We start from the raw sequence: 27187 nt of genomic DNA, 5'->3' as shown, positions 1-27187 counted from the left end.
AGGGGAGCTTCTCCAGGGGCACAGGGCAGCTGTGGAACAGAGAGAGCAGACAGCTGAGTGCAGGCCCTGCCCTCAGGCCCTCTTTTACCCAGAGGTGCGGCACCGAAAGGCTCCCTGTCCCATTCTCCACTGAGGCAGCCTCCTCCCCTGCAATACCCGGACCTTGGATGGTCTGGTTTGGGGTTAGCTGGATTGTTAGGTGAGCCCTGTCTAGTGCTGTGGAGGTGAGAGTGTATCCTGCTGGCAGCGTGTGTGTCATGTCCTGCCCACATAATCTAATCAACATATAGGATAACAGCCTACTATAGCTGCCAACTAATGCAGCTACCTCTTTAGCTCTAAGGGGTACTTTATGCTGCAGAACTGAAGGTCCAGGGTTCAAACGCTACTGGGAACCTATCCTGGGGGACTGGAGGAGGGACCATTACCCAAGTGCTGCCAGATCCCTTTCACCCTACTCACCGTACCAGAAAGGTCAGCCTTCCTCCTGACCTCTCCACCTCACCTCCCTGGGGTGCACGGAGTTCCTCCCAGAAAACATTTTCTCCCCCTCTTGGGAGGGGAGGATGGTCCAGTCCAGTCGACACAATCTACTCCCCACACACTGCCCCAGGTTAAATGAACCGTATGATGCTCGAGGAAGGCAATGACCCACTGTACGAGGTGTGGAGGTGGATTAGAGATGGCAACTTCTGCTGGGTGGGAATGAATTACATGATTCTAAAGGAGAAGAGTTGCTTGCCTGGTACATAGGTCGGGGCAGGGGAGGGATTACTCGGGCTACTGCCCCTGGGTAGGGATGAATTGCATGATGCTATAGGATAGGACTGACCCACTGCAGATTTATGGAGGGTGGCATTGCTTACCATGTATCTAGGGATGCACAAGCCTCCTCCAACTCTTCCTCACAGCATCCAAAAGCTGCTAGAAGTGAGATATAAAGGAGATATTGAGCTGCTTGGGCACCCTCTGCTTCCTAACACTCTAGAGCCCCAGATTTCAGAGACAGTCTGTGAACGGAGCCCCAGCCAGTGCCTGTGCATGTCTCTGGGCATGACTGTGCCTTCGCAGGAAAAGGGGAGGCAGGTGGGGGAATAGACCTTATTTCTCTGCTTTGCATGGGGCCTGTCTGCCACTGCAGCTGTGGGGTCAGGGGCTGCTTACTTTTTGATTTCTTCTTTTTCTTTCTGTGACTTTTCTTCCTCGGAGAAGCCTGCCACACACAGAGAAAGCAGCAAGGTTAGAAAAGAACTCGTCAATAAACCTGGGAGAACAATGAGCCAGAGGTGACTGCCATGTGGGGCCAGAGGGAAGTTTTTCCTTGTGGGAGAGTATTGCACTCTGAGGCATCATGGGTAGGCATCGTGCTTTCCTATGATGCAGACAATATAGGGCACACAGCACAACCCATAACAGAGGTCACTGGAACAATCCAGGGGTTGGAGAAAGAGGGATTGCTGGTACCAGGAGACTGCAGAGTTTATAAGCATTGAAGGAGAGAGCCTGCAAAGTTCTCTCTCCTGCAGAGATGATAAAACTCTGCAGGTTTTAGGATTGCAGGGTATGCAACTAACCCCAGATACTATGCACGGAATTCAGCCTTGGGGGAGAAATCTGACCTCTGGACAACAGTGTTTCCTAGATACATATTTAAGGAATGCATGCTATTGGGGTTTTATCTGTGTGCATTTGGGATGGCCATGCTACTCCTGAGTGGTGAAACCATGAATGGGTTATGCAAATCCTCCCAAACAAGTGCTGATATAACCCCAAAATCATCCTTAAACGGCAGCTCTTTTACACCAAAAAACAACAACAACAGTTTGGTATGAGTTCAGCCCACTTGCCTGGGAGCTGCAAAGTTTCTTGAAGGTAAACTGCACTGCTTGCAGCTTAACTCGCCAGGTATTCCTTTCCCAGGCTAGAACTTTCTCACCTGGGCTCAGCCCCTGCCCTCGTCCCCCACAGTTTAGTTCCTTTATTTCTCCAGGTGTTTTCAGCAGTCTTCCTTTTTTGGGCAGGGAGGTGGTGGAGAAGAACCTAGATTAACTCCTTTCGAAGCCTTAAATAGGATTGGGCTATGACAGGAATCCTTTGTCTCCCAGTTTGACCCCTCACTCCCTCCTTTTGGAAAAATACCACCAGTCCAAAATGATGTCCATCTGAGGGAACTGGGATTGTTTAGTCTGCAGAAGAGATGAATGAGGGGGGATCTGATAGCCGCTTTCAACTACCTGAAAGGGGGTTCCAAAGAGGATGGATCTACACTGTTCTCAGTGGTAGCAGATGACAGAACAAGGACCAACGGTCTCAAGTTGCAGTGGAGGAAGTTTAGGTTGGATATTAGGAAAAACATTTTCACTAGGAGGGTGGTGAAGCTCTGGAAAGGGTTACCTAGGGATGGGGTGGAAGCTCCTTCCTTAGAGATTTTAAAGGGCAGGCTTGACAAAGCCCTGGCTGGGATGGTTTGGTTGCGAATTGGTCCTCCTTTGAGCAGGGACTTGGACTAGATGACCTCCTGAGGTCCCTTCCAACCCTGAGATTCTATGGATTCTATGATTCTATGAGGTGATATGACCACATGACCCTGCAGTGTCAAAGCTGCATCCCAGGAAACTTCTCAGGAAGGAGGAAGATTAGGATCTTCAAAGTCCTATTGTCCTTCCTAATAGCCCATCCAGGCTGATTGCCTACTGTTTAGGGTATCTCCCTGGTGCAAGCACTTTTGTAATTGATACAGAGCCCATATTTCTAACTTCAGATACAGAAATGATACATACATACAAATAGGATAATCCCATTCAGTAAATCATAACCTTTCCAATGATATGTCACATGACCCATCTTGCATAAACATAGCTCAGTTATGCCATATTCATAGAACAATATTTCTATGAAGAATATGGGCATAATGTCACAGGGGTGAAGAAGCATGTGGAGCAAGGCGATCCAGTGATATAGTGCACCTGAACTTTCAGAAAGCCTTTAACAAGATCCCTCATGAAGGGTCTTAAGCAAAGTAAGTTGTCATGGGATAAAAAGGAAGATCTTCACATGGACCAGTACTGGTTAAAGATAGGAAACAAAAGGTAGGAATAAATGGTGAGTTTATGAAGAGAGAATAAATAGCTAGATCCCGCAGGGATCTGTCCTGGGAACCAGAGTTGTTCAACATATTCATAATATCTAGAAAAGGGGGGAAACAGAGTAGTGGCCAGATTTGCAGATGATACAAAACTAAAGATGTTAATCCAAAGCTGAATGTGCCCTCCTTGTTCCCAGATGTATAACTCTGTGCTGGGCTGTGTGAAAATGCATTTTGTTTGAATGAGCCCCATTTGCCAAACAAACTGTCCAGAACTCTCTGTATGACCGCCCTGTCCTCATCGTTATTTACCATTCTGCCAAACTTTGTGTCATCAGTACATTTTTAACAACAGCAATTTTGTATTTACTTCCAAGTCATTGAAAAAATATTGACTAGCATCAGACCTAGTGCTGATCCCTGCAGAGCCCTATTAGAAACACCCACATTTGATGAGCCCTTTGACAATTACTTTTTGAGATCTGTCAGTTCACCATTAGCTTGTTCCCAATCCGTTTAACTTGTGCTCCACTGATATTTTGTGCAGTGCTAATTTTTAATCCAAATGTCCTGTGGTACTTGGATGCATAAACAGGGGAATCTGAAGTTGGAGGAGAGAGGTTATTTTACCTCTGTATTTGGCACTGGTGCAACAACTGCTGGAATCCTGTATCCCGTTCTGGTGTCTAACATTCAGGAAGGATGTTGATAAATTGCAGAGGGTTCAGAGAAGAGCCATAAGAATGATGAAAGGATTAGAAAACATGCCTTGTAGTGATAGACTTGGGAGCTCAGTCAATGTCGCTAAAGAGGTAAGGGTGGTTTGAGGAAAAGTCTAAAATCCCCACATGGGGAAGAAATAATTACAATGGGCTCTTCATTTTAGCAGAGAAAGGTCTAACATGGAACAATGGCTGCAAGTCGAAACTAGACAAATTGAGACTGGAAATAAGGCGTCCATTTTTACAGTGAGAGGAATTAACCACTGGGAAAAATTTACCAAGGTCATGTGGATTGATTCTCCCTCATGGCAATTTTTAAAATCAAGATTGGACATTTTAATAAAAGGTATGCACTAGGAATTATTGTGTGGAAGTTCTTTGGCCTGTGTTAGATAGGAGGGTCAGACTAGAAGATCACAATGGGCTCATCTTGCCTTGGGAATCTATGAAAAACAACACCTTACAAAACTCTAAGTTTGTCACATCTATGTTTGACATGGCCCATTTTCCATAAAACATTGTTAACCTGCTTTAAATATATTCCTTTCCTTTAATTCTTTACTGATTGATTCCGATAACAGTTTGTCCATTATTTCAGGCTAACTGGCCTATAAGAAGCTGCGTCAGGCTTTTTGAATATTGACAAAACATTAGCACACTTCCAGCCTTCTGGAATTCCCTCAAGAATCCTAAATTGGTTACAAAATTAACATCAGTGGGCCAATAACCTCCTGAGCTAGCTCCTTGAGGACTCTTGGGTGGAGATGATCCAAGCCTGCTGATTTAAAAGTACTTATATTTGGTTCCTGCATTCAGCTGGCATCAATCCAGCCTTTCCATCTTTCTAGGAGTCTCTCTTACCTCAGATCTGGCGAGCCTTATCACAGCATAACAGACCAAAAAGAGCAGCATGAATTCCAGGATCTCTAGGTAGGAGGGAGAGTTGAGATAGAGGAGGAGTGAACTCATTTCCGTGGGCTCAAACACTAAGACACTCTCAACACAGACACTCTCAAACCAGCAACAAGTACCCAGGCTACACCTGAGGGCAGGTTGCTGCTCTGGCAACAGGTAGGTGCTGATGTCATGCCTAGGTCAAAATGAGGCTGCCCTCCTGCAATCTCCCTCTAGTCTGTGAGGTGTCAATGCCTGTACTTAGATGAGGAGATGGGATGAGGGCAACCGCCCAAGTAGGCTGAGCAGCTGAGCTCAGAATAAGTCAGGAGAGAGGGGCATCAGGTTTCCCAGGAAAATCCTGGGTCTTTTCCAAGTTCTGACTCTCAAGCCCTCAGGCAAGGGACATTTTTTCCCTACTTGTGGGAACTCCTAAACCCCCTGTGACTGAGGCAGAATCTCCCAGCCTGAAGTAAGAAGCAGCCCTGACGTGATTATCTAGTGCTACCAGTGCAGAAAAACTTTCATGGTATCACAGCCCAAGCACTCCCAATACCATGAGCTCGGCCCTACCAAAATCATGAGATTGGCTTCAAAATAATGAGATCTTCAAAAAACATTCATCTGGGGAACTTTCATTTGCCTTCTGGTGTCTGAGCCGCTAAGCTGCACTCAATTCACGTTCTCCAGCTTCTCTTTGCAACTACGACGGCTTCAAATTGGCTAACAAATAAAATAAAAGAAAGAGCAGAGATTCTCAAATAAATCACTTGACTCCAGCAGTGGGCGCGTTAAGAAAAGCACCCTATATCATAAGATAATAAAGAGCCCTACCTCTTGTCTAACATGTTCAATTAGTAGACCTCAAGGCACTTTACAAAGGAGGTCTGTAGCATTAGCCCCCTTTTCCAGATGGGAAACTGAGGCACAGAGAAGAGCAGTGACTTGCGCAAGGTCACCCAGCACGACAGTAGCAGAGTCAGGACCTAGCACTTAAGTCTTCTGAGTTCCATCTAGTGCTCTATCCACTAGGCCACAGTGCATTTGAAGTAAGGGGTCAGAGTCATACATTCCTGTAATGGTACTTTTGGGCTCTTCCAATACCAATGTTATTGAAGTAACACATTTTGACCTGTGGCCTGCGCTGGCACAGGGGCATCCTTGTTAAAACGAGTTTTCTCACAGCAGGTTGCATCTGAGTTCTTGTTAGGCCTGAACACAAGTTCACTGGCCCATTCTCTGATGTCCCCATGGGAAAGTTTAAAAGCCATTGAAGGCCTTGCAGTGCACTGACATTCTGGGATTTTCAGAAAGCCTTTGAGAAGGTCCCTCAGCAAAGGCTCTTAAGCAAAGTAAGCTGTCATGGGATAAGAGGAAGGGTCCTCTCATGGATCAGTAACTGACTGAACCATAGGAAACAAAGCGTAGTAATAGTGCATGCAGATGTGGTCTCCCCATCTCAAAAAAGATATCTTGGAATTGGAAAAGATTCAGAAAAGGGCAACAAAAATGATTAGGTGTGTGGAACAGCTTGCATAGAGGGAGAGATTAATAAGACTGGGACTTTCATTTAGAAAAGACAACTACAGGGGATATGATAGAGGTCTATAAAACCATGATTTGTATGGAAAAAGTAAATAAGGACGTGTTATTTACTCCTTCTCAGAACAAAAGAGCTAGGGGTCACCACATGAAATGAATAGGCAGCAGGGTCGAAAAGAAATAAAAGGAAGTATTCTCACACAATGCACAGTCAAGCCAGGGAACTCCTTGCCAGAGGATGTTGGGCAGGCCAAGACTGTAAGGGGGTTCAAAAAGAACTAGATAATTTCATGGAAGATAAGTCCATCAGTGGCTATTAGTCAGGATGGGCAGGGATGACCCACCATGCTCTGAGTGTCCCTAGATTCTTTTTACCAGAAATTGGAAATGGACGACAGGGGATGGATCACTTGATGATTCCCTGTTCTCTTCATTCCCTCTGAAACACCTGGCATTGGCCACTGTCGGAAGACCGGATACTGGGCTAGATGGACCTTTGGTCTGACCCAGTATGGCCATTCTTATGTTACAGCTGTTCAGCCTCCTTGATACCTGTGATGTCATTATCCTGCTCATTCTCCAGTCCTCCTTGGAGTGTGGATGGAAAGACAGGGTAGATGTCACTAGTGAGCTGGGCCTGTTAAAGCAACCCGTGTTCAGGCAGAGAGGGGCTCCTGGAGAGCAGAGTCAGTGCTCTGTTAAAGAGCCGGAGACAAGGGCCTGGCCTGAGTGTAACCCACCAAACTTCGGTTACACCCGTAACCATAATAATTCCATTGTATTGCAGGGATAGTGAGAAGGTTCAGTCTGTTCTGAGAGCGGAACTCCCCCCTGTGGAGAACAACACAAATATGCAAACTGGGACAGTTGGGGATGCCAGTACCCTGAGTCGCTCCAAAGTGGAGGAAAGACACCACAGTGTAGTAAAGCTGTTCATACTGAACAAAAAAATCCTTCCACTGATAAGACGACAATCTGTAGGTGAACTAGGATGCCTCATAAATCGAAACATGCTCTTATTATAGCAATACAGCACATACGGTCAAAGATAAATAACAGTATCCAACATACAGATTTCTTCAGTACAGTCTTACTTTAATCTTGAGCTGATGGTGTCAAATTTGCAAATGAACTGAAGCTCAGCAGTTTCTCTTTGGAGTCTGGTCCTGAAGTTTTTTAGCTGCAGGTGGCTACCTTTAAATCTGCTACTATGTGGCCAGGGAGATTGAAATGTTCTCCGACAGGTTTTTGTATATTGCCATTCCTAACATCTGACTTGTGTCCATTTATCCTTTTACATAAGGATTGTCCAGTTTGGCCGATGTACATAGCAGAGGGGCATTGCTGGCACATGATGGTGTATATTACATTGGTGGACGTGCAGGTAAATGAACCAGTGATGTTGTGGCTGATCAGGTTGGGCTCTGTGATGGTATCGCTGGTGTAGAAGAAATGGGTGTTTATATGGGTTACCAGAAAATCTAATTACAGCAGAGAGATATGTTTTTAATAAAGTATAGGAAGGGATGTAAACATTCCTGATTTACACCACAAAATATGTGTAAGTGCTGGGTGTCAGGAGGAAATGTTCCCTGGAAGCAGGTTACTTCTGTCTATTGAAGGGCTTCTTCCCCCTTTTTCTCCAGCATCGGAAACTGGCTACTGAGCTAGATGGAGTACAGGTCTTATCCAGTCTGGCAGTGTCTATCTTCCCATCAGTGGTGTAAATCCAAGACTATGTTTTTGATGATCTTCCTTGAGATCCTGGGAGTCTCTAGACTTGCATTGAGAGCAGAAAGATGTCTTGTTAAATATAGTCGAGTTTCCTGTTCTTTTTCCTTTCAGGAAGGAAAGTTGAAAACCCCTGGGACCTGCCCAGTACATTGTGTCAGCTGTCAATGACACCAAATCCAAACCTGGGCTGAAGATGTCCATTTCTGGATCTCTATCTCTTTCTGCTTAATGTATGTTATTTTGATAGTAGGAAATTCAGTCATTCTGTTCATTATAAAAACAGATCCAAGCCTCCATGAGCCCATGTACATTTTTCTTTCCATGTTGGCCGTCACAGACCTTGGCTTATCGGTAACCACCATGCCGACGATACTAGGCATATTCTTGTTTAAATCTAGGGAGATCAGCCTCGATGCCTGTTTTGCTCAGCTGTTTTTCATCCACTCGCTTTCATACATTGAATCGTCCATGCTCTTCTTGATGGCCTTTGACCGCTTTGTCGCGGTCTGCAATCCTTTAAGATATGCGTCCATCTTAACCGCCCCCAAAATAACCAAGATGGGAAAGTGTGTGTGCTAAGGGCAGTGGCTTTAATATTCCCACTCCCTTTCTCCTGAAAAAGTTCCAGTATCGTTGAGCTAATGTCCTCTCCCATTCCTTCTGTGTGCACCAAGAAGTCATGAAGTTAGCTTGTTCAGATATCACAGTCAACAGCTTCTATGGCTTGTCTATTGCATTGTTAACAGTGGGGTTAGACTCGCTGCTCATCTGCCTCTCTTATGTGATGATCCTCAGAAGAGTGCTGAGCATCACATCCCACATGGAGTCCCTCAGGCCCCTGAACACCTGCGTGGCCCATCTCTGTGCTGTCTTGCTTTTCAACACACCAATGCTTGGCTTGCCTGTGATACACAGATTTGGGAATAGCTCTTCTCACTCACTTCAGATTTTCCTGGGATATGTATACCTGCTGGTCCCGCCTCTGATGAATCCAGTCGTGTACAGCGAAAAGCAAACACCTTCATGAAAGAATAATCAGGGTGTTCTTCCAGTGACAGGTCAGTTCATCACTTGGCTATGGCACTGGTGACTTAGGAGACAAAAAAGATGGACCACAACCACCTATTCCATCCTGGACCGTTCCATCTGAGAACATATGAGCTACTTTGTAGAGAGGTTCAGATGAGGTCTAAGCCCTGGCACAATGGGAGATGGATGTCCTGACCCGCTGGTGAGGGAGGGCAGTGCAATGGGGGAAGGAGACCAACGGAGGCAGTGAGATGAACAAATTTCTTGTGTTTCTGGAGAGACAGGGGACTGGTGGGATGTTGGCCCATAAAAAGCCATATCCTTGGCTGCTCTGACTTCAGAATTCCTGTTGATGCAGTTAATAAAGAGAATGGATGTGGCTATTGTTTCCCATTAGACCTGGCCTGTCACTTTCAAGGCTCTGGTTAAAAATCTACATGCCATGAAAAAAGCTGCAGAGCCATGATCAAAAATGAGTCCAGTCCTCTTTTCTGGCACGCGACCCTGGCATATTGTTCAGTGCATAAGCCTTTGTAAGCAAGGTCTAAATGAGTTCCCCCTGACAGCTAGCTGGGAGTGGAAGAGACTTCAGAAGCAAATGGTATTTACATCAACACACCTAGTCTTCCTAGATACTCAGCAGATAGTGGTGTTGCTCAAAGTGATCTACTTTGGCTGGCGCTGGGTTACAAATCTCCATCGTACTGAGTTCAGGGGTAGGGAAATGTTGTTATCAATGTTATTTTCTTTATTGTAAGAACAAAGGTGAGGAGAACTGTGCTTAACCTCTCCCAAATGAGGGAGTCACACTCAGCTGAAAGGACCTTCAGCTGGGGAAACATTCGCCTTTAACAGGCAAACAACTTGGAATATCCTTTCCCCCTGTTCCAGCACACATGACTGTTTAAGGACAATTGCTTGGAGATTGGGATAGCTCCCTTCATGGGCAAGTCATTACCCCAACAAACACAGGAACATTTCCTTCACTGTTACAGTTCTGCACAGTAATTTTCTACAGAGAAACATTTCCCTGAGCCTTATCTAATGCCAGATTTACTTCTGAGATACCAGCTAGACACTCATTAACTAAACTGAAATTTAGTAAAAACAGAAGAGAGTATGATTAAAATATTTCTATACATTCAGACATGAGTTCAATTCATTGATGTGCAGATTCATCGCACAGATGGTGAGCTTCGAAGTTTCAAAAAGTTCCTTTAGAATTCAGTTTACAATGTCAAATTACAATGTCAAAATTTCATATTCAGGGCATACCAGTTGTGATGGGGCAAGGCCAGATGGCTACAGTAAAGTACTGAGGAACAGGTATGTTAGCCCCAGGCTAAACAAATCCCTAGGACCGTGGTAACCAAATGGCAGTTGCTCCAGGTTAATCAAGGCACCTGGGGCCAATTAAGATCTTTCTAGAAGACACTGGAGATAGCTACATTGATTATAACACTGCAGCCAATCAAGGCAGGCTATCAGGGCACCTGGGTTTAAAAAGGAGCTCACTCCAGTCAGGCGGGAGGAGCCAGAGGAGAGGAAGTGCGTGTGAGGAGATGGAGCAAGAGGCACAAGGACTGAGACTGAGAGGGTGTGCTACTGGAGGAATGAGGCATTATCAGACAATCAAGCATTATCAGACACCAGGAGGAAGGTCCTGTGGTGAGGATAAAGAAGGTGTTTGGAGGAGGCCATGGGGAAGTAGCCCAGGGAGTTGTAGCGGTCATGCAGCTATTACAGGAGGCACTATTGACAGCTGCAATCCACAGGGCCCTGGGCTGGAACCCAGAGTAGAGGGCGGGCCTGGGTTCCCCCCAAACCTCTCAACTCCTGATCAGACACAGAAGGAGTTGACCCAGACTGTGGGTTCCGCTAGAGGGGAAGATCACTGAGGTGAGCAAATCCGCCAATAAGCACAGGACCCACCAAGGTAAAGGAGGAACTTTGTCACAACTGGTGTCACAGGTGGGATTTTTGGTGTCCACAGTGTGGCGGAAGAAGGAGGGTGATTAAAAAAAAAAAGAGAGGGTTAATTTTTTTTGTCACTACAATGGATGACGTAGTGCGGGCACTGATACAAGCCATGGCAGTCCAGCAGGAGGCTACCCGTGTCCAGGCAGCCACCTAGCAAGAAGCAGTGAGGCTGCAACAAGAGACTAATCGCCTGCTGATGGACCAAGCTGCTCAAGACCGAGCTATGTTGCGGGAACTGGTAAACCAGGTAAAGACCCTCACAGAGTTGAACCGTGGCCATGATGGGACGCGGCTCATACGGGCTAGCCATTGGCTGCAGAAAATGACATGGGAGGATGATGTAGAGGCATACCTTTTGGCCTTTGAGAGGACAGCCCTATGGGAGGCCTGGCCTCGAGATCAGTGGTCTGGCATCCTTGCCCCATTCCTGTAGGGAGGCCCAGAAGGACTACCATGATCTGCCTGAAGAGGCTGCAGCAGACTACTCCCAGCTGAAGGCAGAGATCCTGGCCAGATCTGGAGTAACAATCGCAGTGCGGGCCCAGTATTATCATGACTTGAGGTACCAGGAAGACAAAACCCCGCTGTTCCAATTGTATGACCTCATCCATCTCGCACGAAAGTGGTTGCAAACAGAGTCCCGGAGTCCAGAAGAGATCCTAGAGGTTCTGGTTATTGACCAGTACATGAGGGCACTGCCACCAGATCTCCGCAAATGGGTAGGCCAGAACGATCCGTCCACCTTTGACGAGATGATCACGCTGGTAGAAAGAAGCATGACAGCCAGGGAATTGACCGAACTACCAAAGGAAAGCCCCTTTCATAGCAAACACCCAACCCCAGCCCTGGAAGGTGGGACAGCCAAATCCCTGGGGAGTCCTAGGTGGTGGAGGAAGAGGAGGGCTGAAAACCAGCAGAGACTCCAGAAGGAAAGGATTGGCCTGAGTGGGGGGGAACCCTGGGACTAAACCCCCTAGCCCACATCATAGGAGAATAATTAGAAACAATTATAGGTGTTATTCATGTGGGGAGTGGGGACACATAGCAGCACAGTGTCCCAGCACCGAGGAGCCTATGCAATGCAACTTGGGGGATTGGGAGGTCCCATGCATCTTTATCCACCTTGCGGGCATCGCGTTAGCCCCACAATACTACACCAGGCTGGTGAAGATAATGGAGCAGAGACTACAGCACTTGTGGACTGTGGAAGTGCTATCACCCTTATATCGGGTAAGCTGGTAAAAAGTAGCCAGCTGCTACAAGCCAAACACATAGCAGTGACATGCGTTCATGGGGCCATGAGCCATTACCCCACCATCCCAGTGGAGATAGAGGTTCAGGGAACCCCATTAAGGTGACAGTGGGCGTAATTCCTAAACTCCCATATCCTGTAGTTATTGGGAGGGACTATCCAGGGTTTGATAAGTTACTCCTGGAAAGGCTGGAGAGAAGTGGAGACCCTGTTGGCAGTGACTCATCATTGGGGGGTGTCAACCCCCAATGTTTTCTGAGTTTTCTCAGGATCTATTCTCAGCCCCCCAAAAGGCCCGGAAGACAAAAAAGAAAAGGAAGGCCGCGAAGGCTTTGGGGAACCCGGATCCTGACCTAGGGCCAGAAGACCGCGCTAGTAGGCAGATAGACACGAGCAGCCATCAGAGAAACTACCAACACAGAAGGTGAGCCAGAGGCTGGCCCCCAGCCATGATGGCAATGAGCCATTGGAAGAAGCAGAAGCCGGACCCTGGGAGCTCAAGCAGGTTAGTCCTGGGATAGAGACTTTGGGACGGGACCAGGCAGAGGACCCTAGATATGATAACATCAGGAAAGAGGTGGCTGAGATAGATGGGATACCAGTGGAGGGGAAGGTCTGGGGTCCAGGACTCTACTTTATAGGAAAGAAAGATCTCCTGTACCGTGTGGGTGCAAATGCGGAGCAGGAGATCATCAACTTCTCGTGCCACGAAAACATCAAAAAGCCATATTGAGCCTCGCCCACAGTTCACCTGTTTGGAGGACACTTAGGGTAGAGAAAACCCAGGCCAGGATCCTGCAGAGGTTTTTCTGGCCAGGAGTACATGAAGATGTCAGGCGATACTGCACCTCTTGTCCAGAGTGTCAGCTACATAGCCCTCGCCCACACTTATGGGCCCCTTTGATACCTCTTCCAATAATAGAGGTACCATTTGAATGCAAAGCCATGGATCTGTTGGGCCCCTAGAGAAGACAGCTTGGGGCCACCAACATGTGCTGGTTGTATTAGACTATGCAACTCCGATACCTGGAAGCTGTCCCGCTACGCGACACATGCTTCCAAGACAATAGCTAGGAGCTAGTACAGATCTTTTCCCGGGTTGGGCTACCCAAGGAGATACTGACTGATCAAGGGACACCTTTCGTATCCAAGTTGATGAAAGATCTCTGTTCATTGCTCCACGTACAAGCCCTGTGGACTGTATACCACCCACAAACAGACCGTCTTGTAGAAAGGTTCAATAGGACCCTCAAGGCCATGATCAGGAAAGTGGAGAGCCGGGATGGGAAAGACTGGGTCCAGTGAATTTCTCCTGCTGTTCTGTCCCTCCCTTACTTCCTTATCATCCTTACTGCCCCCACTCAATCGCCTGCCCCTCCTGCATTCTATCTCCCTGCTCCTTCACTCCACCCAGTATTTCTCCTCCCTGTCCACTCACGTTGTTGCTCTCTTCTCCCTCCTCCCCTGTCCCTCTGGCCACTTCTGGTATTAAGCTCTATGAATGTACCAGTGCTGTTGAAAGGTAATTGCTTGGACTAGAAATTTGGGACTACATTTGAAACAGGAGCAAATGTTTTCCTTTGTTTTAGAGAAGGGAGAGGTTGTGTGGGAAGAGAGGATCTAGGGTGTGGGCTGAGCAGCCAGAAGGAAGGATCCATATGAACAAAGCAACCTATAGAGGAGGTTTGAGCTAAACTTCCTGTTTGATTAGTGCTAATTTCTGCATTAAGAAAACTAAGCCCCAGGAAGGGGGAGAGCTTGTATAACACATGGGGCACTGTGTGTGACATTTCCCTCTGTTCCTGATCCTGATATAGGTCTGTTACAGCTCTCAGCTAAAGCCTCTGGTCTTTTAGCTCAAGCTCACTGGGTCTTGCTTTTAACTGTGGACGTTTCCAGGCCAAAGGATCTCTGCTCTTCTAGTCCCAATCCTGGTTGAACCATGGGATGTGAGGAGGCAGGTGAAAAATATTAAATGAAACAGAAAAGAACACATAGAGATTAGGGAGCTAACTGCACAGGTCAGAGCTCTCCAGACAGTTCTTTAGAAGTGGACAGATGTTTATGTGGGAGCTTAAATTTTTCAAAACCAGTTTGTCAAATGGAGGAGGTTGCAGGAGTGGTGATTGGAGAAGAACACTGAGAATTAACAACTAAGAACATAGCACATTAAAGGATATAGATGCCCTTATTATGGTTTAATAGTTTCGATCCAGATCCTCAGCTGGTGTAACCGCGTGTAGCACCACTGATGTCAATGGACCAGATACTCAACCGGTGTAAATTGGCCTAGCTCCAGTAATATCAATGGATCAGATCATCAGCTGGTGTAAACTGATCTAGTTCTGTTGAGCTCCAAGGATCAGATCCTTAGCTGGTGTAAACAAGTGTAGCACCACTCATATCAATGAGCCAGATCCTGAATTCATGTAATTCAAGTATCAGAGGGGTAGCCGTGTTAGTCTGGATCTGTAAAAGCAGCAAAGAATCCTGTGGCACCTTATAGACTAACAGATGATTTGGAGGATGAGCTTTCATGGGTGAATACCCACTTCATCAGATGCATGTAGTGGAAATTTCCAGGGGCAGGTACATATATGCAGGCAAGCTAGAGATAATGAGGTTAGTTCAATCAGGGAGGATGAGGCCCTGTTCTAGCAGTTGAGGTGTGAAAACAAGGGAGGAGAAACTGGTTTTGTAGTTGGCAAGCCATTCACAGTCTTTGTTTAATCCGGAGCTGATGGTGTCAAATTTGCAGGTGAACTGAAGCTCAGCAGTTTCTCTTTGAAGTCTGGTCCTGAAGTTTTTTTGCTGCAGGATGGCCACCTTAAGGTCTGCCATAGTGTGGCCAGGGAGGTTGAAGTGTTCTCCTACAGGTTTTTGTATATTGCCATTCCTAATATCTGATTTGTGTCCATTTATCCTTTTCCGTAGCGACTGTCCATTTTGGCCAATGTACATAGAAGAGGGGCATTGCTGGCATATGATGGCGTATATTACATTGGTGGACGTGCAGGTGAATGAACCAGTGATGGTATGGCTGATCTGGTTAGGTCCTGTGATGGTGTTGCTGGTGTAGATATTTGAGCAGAGTTGGCATCGAGGTTTGTTGCATGGATTGGTTCCTGAGCTAGAGTTACTATGGTGCGGTGTGCAGTTACTGGTGAGAATATGTTTCAGGTTGGCAGATTGCCTGTGGGTGAGGACTGGCCTGCCACCCAAGGCGTGTGAAAGTGTGGGATCGTTGTCCAGGATGGGTTGTAGATCCCTGATGATGTGTTGGAGGGGTTTTAGCTGGGGACTGTATGTGATGGCCAGTGGAGTCCTGTTGGTTTCTTTCTTAGGTTTGTCTTGCAGTAGGAGGCTTCTGGGTACATGTCTGGCTCTGTTGATCTGTTTCCTTATTCCCTCGTGCGGGTATTGTAGTTTTGAGAATGCTTGGTGGAGATTTTGTAGGTGTTGGTCTCTGTCTGAGGGGTTAGAGCAGATGCAATTGTACCTCAGTGCTTGGCTGTAGACAATGGTTTGTGTGATGTGCCCGGGATGGAAGCTGGAGGCATGAAGGTAGGCATAGCGGTTGGTAGGTTTTCGGTATAGGGTGGTGTTAATATGACCATCACTTATTTGCACCGTGGTGTCTAGGAAGTGGACCTCCCATGTAGATTGGTCCAGGCTTAGGTTGATGGTGGGGTGGAAGCTGTTGAAATCGTGGTGGAATTTTTCCAGAGTTTCCTTCCCATGGGTCCAGATGATGAAGATGTCATCAATGTAGCGTAGGTAGAGAAGGGGCGTGAGTGGACGAGAGTCGAGGAAGCGTTGTTCCAGGTCGGCCATAAAAATATTGGCATATTGTGGGGCCATGCGGGTGCCCATAGCGGTGCCACTGGTCTGGAGACATATACTGTCATCAAATTTGAAATAGTTGTGTGTGAGGATAAGACACAGAGCTCAGCAGCCAGTTGTGCTGTGGCATCATCAGGGATACTGTTCCTGACAGCTTGTATTCCGTCTGTGTGTGGGATGTTCGTGTAGAGAGCCTCTACGTCCATGGTAGCTAGGATGGTGTTTTCTGGAAGGTCACCAATACATTGTAGTTTCCTCAGGAAATCAATGGTGTCACGGAGATAGCTGGGAGTGCTGATGGCATAGGGTCTGAGTAGAGAGTCCACATATCCAGACAGTCCTTCAGTGAGAGTGCCAATGCCCGAGATGATGGGGCGTCCAGGATTTCAGGGTTTGCGGATCTTGGGTAGTAGATAGAATAACCCTGGTCGGGGCTCTAAGGGTATGTTGATTTGTTCCAGTGTTAGTGTAGGGAGTGTCCTGAGTAGATGGTGCAGTTTCTTAGTGTATTCCTCAGTGGGATCTGAGGGAAGTGGCCTATAGAATTTGGTGTTGGAGAGTTGTCTGGAGGCCTTCTTTTGGTAGTCAGACCTGTTCATGATGACAACAGCAGTCTACATCTCTATATCCTGCTGCCCTGGGATGCAACGAGGAGTCCTTGTGGCACTTTAGAGACTAAAAAATTTATTTGAGCATAAGCTTTTGTGGGCTAGAACCCACTTCATCAGATGCATGGAGTGAAAATACAGTAGCAGGTATATTTATATATTATACATAGTACACGAAAAGATGGGAGTTGCCCTACCAGGTCGAGGGGGAGTCAGTCTAATGAGACAATTCAAATAACAGTAGAATACCAAGGGGAGAAAAAATGACTTTTGTAGTGGTAATGTGGGTGGCCCATTTCAAATAGTTGACAAGAAGGTGTGATTAACAGTAGGGGGGAATTAGTATCGTAAATTAGATTTTGTAATGTTAAGATGTCCTTCTTCTGTAGGTTAGTGTATTTATGATTTCACCCCATTATCATGTACATCAATCCATTATCATGGCATCCTTGCGGTCAGATGTTCTGACCGAAACCTGGTGTCAGTTCATGTTCTATGGTTGGCTGATATTGCTCTGGATAAAACCCCCTACAGCCACGGAACTGCACACCTGGTCCTGCTGCCAGCTGCAGTGCTGTGCTCCTGGCCCACAATCGTGGTATTCTGCAGCCGCCCTGCCTCTTCCCTCGAACATCCCTGCCCCAGGTCCTCTCCCTTCACCCTGAGCTTATTTCTGGTGTTTCAGAAACTGTAGGAGGGCGGAGGAGGAGTTATTGAGTGCTGGGACCCTGCAAGTGCTCCAGCCCCAGATGCCGGTTAACTGAGTTTTCTGGATATTAAAGTGCAGGCTAACAAAGCTTGTACTGTATAATGCAAAGCGAATGTAACAGAGGCAAGCTGGCCCACTGGGCTACAGGGGGCTGGTAGTTTCAGTCCAAAGGTTCTGACACTCCATTCCCTTACGTTGGTGCCAGCCAGGATGTTACAGTGTGTGAAAAAAGGCGTAAGCTGCTACTGCTGGGGGTGTAGTCCCCAAAAGCCCCCAGGAGGGTCTTGGAACACTGCTGCGGGACCTGTCCATTGGTGCAGCTACTTTGACTTCAGTGGGATCGCTCGTATCATGTGAGAGGAGAACTGAGCCCACCCAGGATGACCCCATCTGCAGCTCTCACTAAAACCAAGAGTTTGCAATAAAGGCCGAACTTGCTGTTTCAGGTTCTCCATGCAAATTCATTTCCTTTGAAAAGAGTGAATGGTGTCGTGGACTGTGAAAGAGTGAGGGGAAGGGGGTGGATATGTGTGTGCTGGAGGTAGTGGGGCAGGGAGGGAAAAAAGCAACTGCTCCCCACAGGCCAACAGTACAAAGAATATCCCCCAGGTCCACTCCAGGAAGCCACTGGGAGCTGTGAGTGTGCTGCGCTACTAGCAATAGGGCTGATTTACTGGGTGTCTAAATGCAGATTTGGTGTGCCTAGCTTCTGGCATCTACCTTTGAACCCACAGTGTATTCGGTATCTTCTCAGTACCCATTCACCAATGCTGAACAGTCTTTCAGGGGTAAGGATCAGGCTCATCTGTGTCACTGGGCCAGCTCCAAAACCCTCTCTCGGTGGTCACTGAGTCCTTACTCTCATGGATTGCAGTGGAAGTTTCTCCTGAGCAGGGACCTCCGGAGTCAGCCCCTGGTGAAAAGTATGTGAGCTCTGGAATGAGACAATAGAGATGTATTAACTTGATTGAAGCTGCAGTACATTAGAAGTACACAGCTCTGATCTCTTGTTCCCATGAAGCAGTGATGGAGTCAGTTAACCAATGACAGGGTGGGGTTTTGCTGCCTCAGGAGAAATCATAAGTGATGCACAGAATGCACAACTTCATACAACAAGGTCCTTGCAGCTAGTCAAAGCTAAACAAGATGCCTTTCTAAAAGGGAACAGGTGTTTTTTTTTCCTCTCTCTCCAGTAACAGCGAATCCCAAATTCACTGCTGCAGCAATTGCTTGGGAATCAGTGGAGGTACACCTGGGAAGAGTTTGGCTCAAGGATTTGTACTATGTTGGGAATAGATTCTGTGGCACCCAATCATGGCTTTAATAACAAAATTGCTTCTCGTTCTAGGGAACAGTGTCGCTGACCCGGGCACGGCAGCATGGCAGCTTTCAATCACACCTCAGCCAGCTCTGCAGTATTCCTCCTGATGGGCATCCCAGGGCTGGAACAAGCACACGGCTGGCTCGCCATCCCTTTGTGCTCCTTGTATATTGTGGCAGTCCTAGGGAACTGCATCATCCTGTTCATTATACGGGCGGAGCTGAGCCTCCACCAGCCCATGTACTATTTCCTGAGCATGCTGGCACTCACCGACCTGGGCCTGTCAGCTTCCACGCTGCCCACAATGCTGAGCATCTTCCTGCTTAATTCCAGGAAGGTTAATGCCGATGCTTGCTTCGCCCAGCTGTACTTCATCCACACTTTCTCTGTCATGGAGTCAGCTGTGTTGCTGGCCATGGCCTTTGACTGCTTTGTGGCCATTCACAAGCCCCTGAGGTATGCCTCAATCTTAACCAACGCCACTGTTGCCAGGATAGGGCTGGTTCTCATGGCGAGGAGCGTGGTCATGGTAATGCCAACCCCTATTCTCCTCCGGCGGCTGCGGTATTGTCTTCCCAATGTCCTATCCCCCTCCTTCTGCCTGCACCAGGATGTCATGAAGCTGGCCTGCTCCAACAGGATGATCAACGGCATCTACGGCTTGTTTGTGGTCATCATCACGATGGGCTTAGATGCGCTGCTCATTGTACTATCCTATGTCATGATCATTACGACTGTGTTGAGCATTGCATCCAAGGAGGAGTGCCTCAAGGCTCTGAACACCTTCGTTTCCCGCATCTGTGCTGTCCTGATGTTTTATATCCCCATGATTGGCATCTCCATGATCCATCGTTTCGAGGAAAGTGCCTCTCCCCTCGTCCCCGTCCTCATGGCCTATGTCTATGTGCTGGTCCCACCCATGATGAACCCCATCGTGTACAGCGTGAAGACCAAGCAGATCTGCAGGAGGATAGTCCAGAGGTTCCAGAGAAAGAGGATCCCAAATAAAGACTGAGGGGGCTTGTTCACACTGGCCCTGCACCCATGCCATCATTCACATCTGTGTAAAAGCATCTCTGTGAATCTGGTAGCATTTGCACCCACTTTTCACAGGTTTATAAGGTGTCATGAGGTGTGAGGCTATGGCAGAGCCAGGCTCATCGTCCAATGGGATTCTCTGTCAAAGGCAAATGGGGAAAACAATGTAAGGATATCCCAGAGGTTAGCCGCCGGATGGCTACTGGTAGCCCTAGGTAGAGAACAGCTGCTATGCGCCTCATTACATCCAACTCCTCTGACTTCAGTAAAGTTATTCCTGAGATACTTGCTAGAATGCTGGCCTGACAGTTGCTTCACTTCTTGCCTCATAATCATGTGCAAAATTTCTAAGTGTGGTTAAACAGCTGCCAAAAACATCCCACCCAGAGGTGCCTGCATGTAAAGAGGCAGTGTGATCGAGCAGACAGAGCATCAAACAAGACTTGGGTTCTAATCCTGGCTCTGCCCCTGGTCTGTTGGGTGACCTTGGCCAAGTATCTTCATCACCCTGTGCCTCAGTTTCCCCATATGTAAAATGGGAGTGCTAACACTGACTGCCTTTTAAAACACTTTGAGATGTACTGATGACAAGGGCTAGGTATTATTATTAAGCACTGAGTGACTGATCCCTGTATAGCCAACTCCTATGACCCATCCAACCCCAGGCCCATACAGCTGGGGCACAGCTTCAGCGTGGCCAAATGCACCAGATACCTCCAAAGGCCTATTTTATCCTGTAAGTGCATCATGTCCTGCTTTGTGTCCTTCACATCCCTGGCACGATGGTAAAGACTGAAAAATAATAATAAATCCTGACCTGAACCCAGAACCGTCAAGCGAGCTTGATCTTTTATTATTTCTTTTCAACTAGGCAGAATTACCCCATGGAAATCCCAGCCACCTGCTGCTGTAGTTTTGGAGGATGCCACAAAAGGATGGGATGGTTTTTACATGTGACAGCACAACATGTAGCAGAGTTCTTACCTCTTTAAGTTCCACGTCATATTTTTCTGCTACTGTCCTGTGCCTGGGAAGAGGAAGGATTTCTGTCAGGATTTCTGTATTTACGAGGTCTGTTCACCTGGTTTTCAGTTAGCTGGTAGCAAGAGCCGATTTTTTTTCTTTTCCCTTTTCTCAGCTTTTCCCAGAGGAGGAATGAAAGGGCTTGAGGGTACCCCACAGGAAGGAATTCCCAAATGTGCCTTCCTGAGCTCTCCAAGGGGTTTTGCGCTTGGGTGGTGGCAGAACTGCTAACCAAGCCAGGAGGATCTGTATTCATTTTTTAAAGTCCTTTTGGGCCCCCACTTCTGCACTCAGAGTGCCAGTAGGGAATCAATCTTGACACTGAAATATATGGTTTCTTTATCCTCTAAACCAGGTCCTATCTTGTCTTGGAGGGAATCTCACAATTGTCCCACTCTTGGATCTGGGAACAACACCCCATCTATGCTAATACTTATCACCAAGTAGGTCTGATGGGATATCTCAGTCGCTTCCCTTTGGGTGTTTGTGACCAGAGCAATCAGCTTCCTTAAAACAAATAGGTTTATTAGTAAACAGCACAAAGTATTACATAAAATAGTTTTAAAATAACAAGCAGCTATCACATATGTACACTCATCCATCTAGCGTCTCACTACAAGCTAAGTTAGACAGGCTTTGCTCTGGAGATAGAGGAACAGAACTGGCCCAGTTTACATTCTTTTGGGAAGCCAAGGAGCTATTGGGACCCAGCCTAGTTTCCCTGTGTCTCTGAGAGCATCTTCCCATCTGTTTGCCCCTTTCTTGAGGAAGCGGCATGTGCTGAAACCTGTGTGAGCCTGGGCCCAGGCACCATTGTGCTCAGCTGTGTCCGTGTTACAGGGTAAGAAACCTCTTATAGACAAATGTCAGAGGTGTTGCTCTTTGGAACCCTGACATAGCCCTGTATGATAGACCTCTCCCTCCTGTGGGATGACACCTGATGTACTGGGGTATCACTGAGCCCGCCTGTTCCACCAGCCTGGGCTCTCTTACACTGTCCTGCTGAGCCAGGCCCTCAAGCCTCCTACAGCACACACACGGGTAGGGACACATCCAGCTGCAGAAAGCTACAGACACTGAGATCAGCTCTGCACAGCAAGACTCAGCTCAGGAATTGCCTGGCGCTGAAATACTCACCCCATCAAGAGTGTAAACCCAAAATTGTATTGTCATGCACTGCACAGAGAACTGTCCAGCAGTCCCTCCCTGAATGTGGAGGAATATACACACAGCTCCTCTGGTCCATTATGAATTCCACAAACTGGGTTTTAGAATAAACAAGTTTGCTAACTACAAAAAGATAGATTTCAGTGATTATAAGTGGCAGCAAACAAAATGAACACTCAAACCAAGCTTAATACACTAAAGGAACTGGCTACAAGTAATAATTCCTATCCTTAACTGTCCTTCTAAGCAGGTTGCAGAGTTTCTTGAAAACAAACTGCTCTTGCTTGCAGTGTAGAACTCCAGGTATTCCTTTCACAGGCTGGACACCTTCTAGCCTGGGTCTAGTTCTTTCTTCCCCAGATCAGTCTTAGGTGTTTTCAGCAGTCATTTTGGGTGAGGATTCTGTGAAGAACCGACCCTGATTAACTCAATTCCATGCCTTAAATAGGATTTACACAGGGCAGGAATGCTTCTTTTCCCAGTTTGAGCCCCACCCTCTATTTTTGGAACAATATCAGCAGGCCAAGATGGGGTCCAATACCATGTGATATGATCACATGAAGCTGCAGTGTCAAAACAGCATCCCAGGAAGTTTCTCAGGAAGGTGGGAGATTAGCATGTTCAAACTCCTATTAAAAAGCGACAAAGAGTCCTGTGGTACCTTATAGCCTAACAGACGTATTGGAGCACGAGCTTTCGTGGGTGAATGAATACCCACTTCATCATGTTACCTTAAGTGTTAGATATTATGCTAGCCATTTATAAATGTACAGTTAGTTAATCGTTCTCATCGCTGGTCTGAGTAATCAATTCAAGGTTGAGAAAGTTTTAGTTTAAGCCTGTTCGGATAAAAGCACACTGATAGGTGATGTTTCTTGCTTTTATCCTCTTTTCAAATATGGTGAGAAATAGTGAAAAAATGATGCTATCTGAAAGCTAGGAAGGTAACTTGACTAGAACAAAGCTACAGCTCAGTCTTTTAACTGGACTGGAGCACGAGAGCAGGCAAACCTTGGTCTTACCCCTCTGATACGAAACTCTTATTGTTCTCCCTAATGGCCCATCCAGGCTGATTGCATAATACCTGGTGGGTGTTCTCCAGGTGTAAACACACTTGTAATTGTTACCTAGTCAATATTCCCTAACTTCAGAGACAGAAATGGAACGTGCATACAAATAGGATAATCATAGTCAGTATCTTTCCAATGGCACCTTACATGATTCATCTTGCATAAAATACATCCTAGATATGCTATAATCATTTTATAACTATTTTTATGAAGAATATGGGAAGTAGTCACACCCTGATCTTAGAGTCCCATGTAGCTCCCTAGTGAGAGAATCTGAGCACATTGAATGTATATATCTTCCCATCACTGCTGTGAGACAGGGCAAGGTTATTCCCCACCTGTGCAGAGGCTCAGAGACAGCCAATAGCGCATAGCCACATAGGGGAAAGGAATCAAACCCAGCTCTGTTGAGTCACAGAGCAATGCACAGATCACAGGCAGCATTCCAGCCATGTGAGTGGTGACAGGCCCAGCTGGACTCAGCGAGCGGGGATGGCAAGGAGCCAGTTACAGAAGTTTGATTCACTGGCCTATTCTCCCCTTGCCTCAGCAGAGTTTAGAGCAGCTTGGGTGTTGGGTGGAATTCCACGCAGTGGTAACGGCTTCCAAGAGCGTGGAAAATTCTAGCCCAGTCCATGCACACAGGGGTCACACCAGAGTGACTCCTTGTGATCTGAGGTAGCCCTGCAGGTGCCCTGTCCTTTCCTCTAATATCCTTGCAATAACTGAATCTCAGCCTGGGATACTTAAAACAAGAGCCCCCTTTGTGGGGTCGCATTTATTCAGTCTTCTCCAAAACACAAGGTCTACTAACCTCTAGTCCCACCATTCTCCTTTATTCAAGAGCCACCCACCACCCTTCTGGCTGGGGTCAGCGTTGGTTCAGGCTTGCTGCACCCGCTGCCCAATCTCTTCCCCTGACACCCTGAACCCTGTCCCCATCACTTTCTAGTGGGCCCTTCCCTTGCTCCTCCACTACCCCTGAGGTTCTGCCCTCTGGCCAGGCCAGATCTGGGCTGTGGTGAGAGCTGCCCTGGGAGCCCAGGCCTCAGTGGGGAGCCTCAAATTCTACAATTTCCCTAAGGGGATGCATCCTGGGGGGGGCAGAATTAGAGGCTGGGGGCTGCTCTTGGGGCTGTGTGAATGTCTTCTCCTGGGGTACTGGTGTTAATCATGTCTCTTACATGATTCAGTCATTAGGAGTTGGCTAAGGGGGTAGGGGAAGGGTGGGTGTCCATGCCCCTTGAATAGTGCCTGGCCAAAGTTGGTGCAACACCCATGGATCACGCAGCACCCAGAGCGCTCAGGAAGGGGAAAGACTGTGAGAGCACAACAGCATTGCAGCTTTTTTCATGGCCCCTGGATTTTTAAGCAGAGATGGGCCAAGGATGGGCCAGTTATAGTGCAAAACAACATCCACAGCCCGTCTCCTTATTGACTGTATCAAGACTGCTCCAACCGTCGATACAGCTCTTTATTGGCCAATACCCCACCATTCCCCCAGTCTCTGCAGGAACATAGTAATTTTGTAAATGTTGCTGTCTGCCTTGGTCATCTTCCCCAAGTGCACTGTTCTCCCTCATCAGGAAGCAGGAGCAGCCCCTATCCCATTATTCCAGGCCTTAGATCCTGCCTGAACCTCTCTCTCCAAAGTGGAGATCAATAGCTTATGTCATCTCGAATGTAAGGGTCCAGGATGGAATAGATGTCCCCTGGTTTTCATCTGCCATGTAACCAGCGCTGGACCCGGGTAATGAACTGACCCATCGCTTGACAAACAACCTGATTATCCTCACACGAAGGTGTTTGCTTTTCATGCTGTACACAATTGGATTCATCAGAGGCGGGACCAGCAGGTAGACGTAGCCCAGGAGAATCTGAAGCAATGGAGGAGAGCCCTTCCCGAATCTGTGTAACACAGACAAGCTGATCTTTGGTGTGTAAAAGAGGAGAACAGCACAGAGGTGGGAGACGCTGGTGTTCAGGGCCCTCAGGCATTCTGTGGGGGATGCAACTTTCAGCACTGTTTTGAGGATCCTCACATAAGAGAGGAATATGAACAGCGAATCCAACCCCACCATTAAGAGTGTAATAAACAAACCATACAGGCTGTTGACTGTGATATCTGAACAAGCGATCTTCATGACCTCCTGGTTAAGGCAGTAGGAATGGGAGAGGACATTGGCTTGACAGTATTGGAACCGCTTCAAGAGAAAGGGGAGTGGGAATGTTAGGATAAACCCTCTTAACACAAACATCAGTCCCATCTTGGCTATTCTTGGACGAGTTAAGATGGAAGCGTATCTCAGTGGGTTACAGATGGCAACAAAGCGGTCAAAGGCCATCAACAAGAGAATGGAGGATTCAATGAATGACAGTGAGTGGATGAAGAACAGCTGGGCAAAACAGGCATCAAGGCTGATCTCCCTAAAGTTAAACAAGTATATGCCCAGTATTGTTGGCATGGTGGTTATCGATAAGCCAAGGTCTGTGACGGCCAACATGGAAAGGAAAATGTACATGGGCTCATGGAGGCTAGGATCTGTTTTTATAATGAACAGGATGACTGAATTTCCTACTATTGAGATAACATACATTAAGCAGAAGGGGATAGAGATCCAGAGATGGACATCTTCCTGCCCAGGTATCCCAGTCAGAAGGAACACTTTAGAGTTGGATTTGGTGTCATTGACAGCTGACATAATGTACTGGGCAGGTCCCAGGCGTTTTGAACTCTCCTTCCTAAAAGGAAAAAGAACAGGAGACTAGATGATATTTAACAAGACATCTTTCTGCTCTCAGTGGAAATCTAGAGACTCCTAGGAGTTGAAGGAAGTCAGCAAATATATTGGATTTGCAGCAACAAAAGGAACATAGGCATGGCCAGACTGGATCAGACCTGCACTGCATCTAGCCCAGTATTCAATGGCCAGCTCCAGATGTTTCCATGGAAGGTGGAAGAAACCCTGCAATAGGCAGCTCTGAGATAAACTGTTCGCAGGGAAAAGTTTTCATTGGCACCCACTAGTAGACATATTTTGTGATGTAAATCAGTAAGGTTTAGAGCCCTTACAAGACTTTTTTTTTCTGAAGTCTCACTGCTGTAACTGGAATTTCTGGTTACCCATATAAAGAGCCCATCATTCTCTGAATTCTGCTAAGCTCTTGGCCCCTGTGATATCTTTTGACTGTGAGTTCCACAGCCTATTTGAGCACTGTGTGATTTTAGAAATGTGATCCTCATACACACACATTTTCTGGCCCTCCACTTCTGACTCTGGCCCTTTGTACCATGGCATGTGGGTAAATGCATGGCAAGTTGTCATAAACAGATAGTTAAGGGTTAATGTCTTTTACCTGTAAACGGTTACAAGCAGTGAACCTGGACCACCTGACCAGAAGACCAATCAGAAGACAAGATACTTTCAAATCTCAGTGGAGGGAAGTCTTTGTTTGTGTGTTTTCTTTGTCTGTTGCTCTCTCTGGATTCTGAGGTTAACCAGTCGTACCTACAGGCTCTCTAATTTTCTATTCAAATAGTGAGGATAAGTACAAAGGTGGTTTAGTCTTTTTGATTGTTTTCTTTATTTGCAAATGTGTATTTTGCTGGAATGATTTTAATGTGTATTTGTGCTGGGGGGAAGGTTCCTCTCTAGTGTCTATAAGTTGAAAAACCCTGTAACATTTACCATCTAAATTACAGAGACAACTTTTACTTTTTTTCTTTCTTTTTATGAGAAGTTTTCTTTCTAAGACTTGATTAATTTTTTTCCCCTTGTTGAGGCTCAAGAGAATTGAGTCTGTACTCACCAGGGAACTGGTGGGAGATAGGGAGAGAGAAGGGAGGGGGGAAGGTAGAATCCCTCTGTTTTAGATTCACGGAGCTTGAATCTGTATTACCTCTTGGGGAGGGGGAAAGAGGAGGGGGCAAGGTGCACTCCTCTCTGTTTTTAGATTCAAGGAGTTTGAATCACAGTGATCTTCCAGGGTAACCCAGGGAGGGAAAGCTTGGGAGAGGCAACGGTGGACGAAAGGGTTTACTTTCCTTGTGCAAGATCCAGGGGGTCTGGGGCTTGGGGTCCTCTGAGAAGGTTTTGGGGGGACCAGAGTTTACCAGGCACTGCAAGTCCTGGTTGGTGGCAGCACTACAAGATCTAAGCTGGTAATTAA

General features: G+C 46.9%; 2 protein-coding genes and 1 pseudogene across 2 annotated transcripts; 2 read left to right on the top strand and 1 right to left on the bottom strand.

The window, feature by feature from the left end:
* The first annotated feature begins 6754 nt into the window (after positions 1 to 6754).
* On the top strand, positions 6755 to 12971 carry LOC115643637 (annotated as a pseudogene).
* Positions 12972 to 18777: 5806 nt separating this feature from the next.
* LOC115643636 (olfactory receptor 51G2-like) lies at positions 18778 to 19734 on the top strand. The gene has a single exon (XM_030547636.1). It carries the CDS (start codon positions 18778 to 18780, stop codon positions 19732 to 19734), a length of 957 nt encoding a protein of 318 aa, XP_030403496.1.
* Positions 19735 to 24684: 4950 nt separating this feature from the next.
* Positions 24685 to 25752, bottom strand: LOC115643634 (olfactory receptor 51G2-like). Its single transcript, XM_030547635.1, has one exon. It carries the CDS (start codon positions 25717 to 25719, stop codon positions 24685 to 24687), a length of 1035 nt encoding a protein of 344 aa, XP_030403495.1. The 5' UTR covers positions 25720 to 25752.
* Between the last annotated feature and the right edge of the window lie 1435 nt (positions 25753 to 27187).

This window comes from Gopherus evgoodei, unplaced genomic scaffold, assembly GCF_007399415.2.
Source record: "Gopherus evgoodei ecotype Sinaloan lineage unplaced genomic scaffold, rGopEvg1_v1.p scaffold_65_arrow_ctg1, whole genome shotgun sequence".
Lineage (NCBI taxonomy): Eukaryota > Metazoa > Chordata > Testudines > Testudinidae > Gopherus > Gopherus evgoodei.
The sequence above is the reverse complement of the archived record's forward strand: the minus strand, read 5'-3'. Positions and strand labels throughout refer to the sequence as shown.

Excerpts from the sequence above, each read along its gene's own strand:
- LOC115643636 (XM_030547636.1), top strand. The coding sequence starts at position 18,778 with ATGGCAGCTTTCAATCACACCTCAGCCAGCTCTGCAGTATTCCTCCTG.
- LOC115643634 (XM_030547635.1), bottom strand. The coding sequence starts at position 25,719 with ATGTCAGCTGTCAATGACACCAAATCCAACTCTAAAGTGTTCCTTCTG.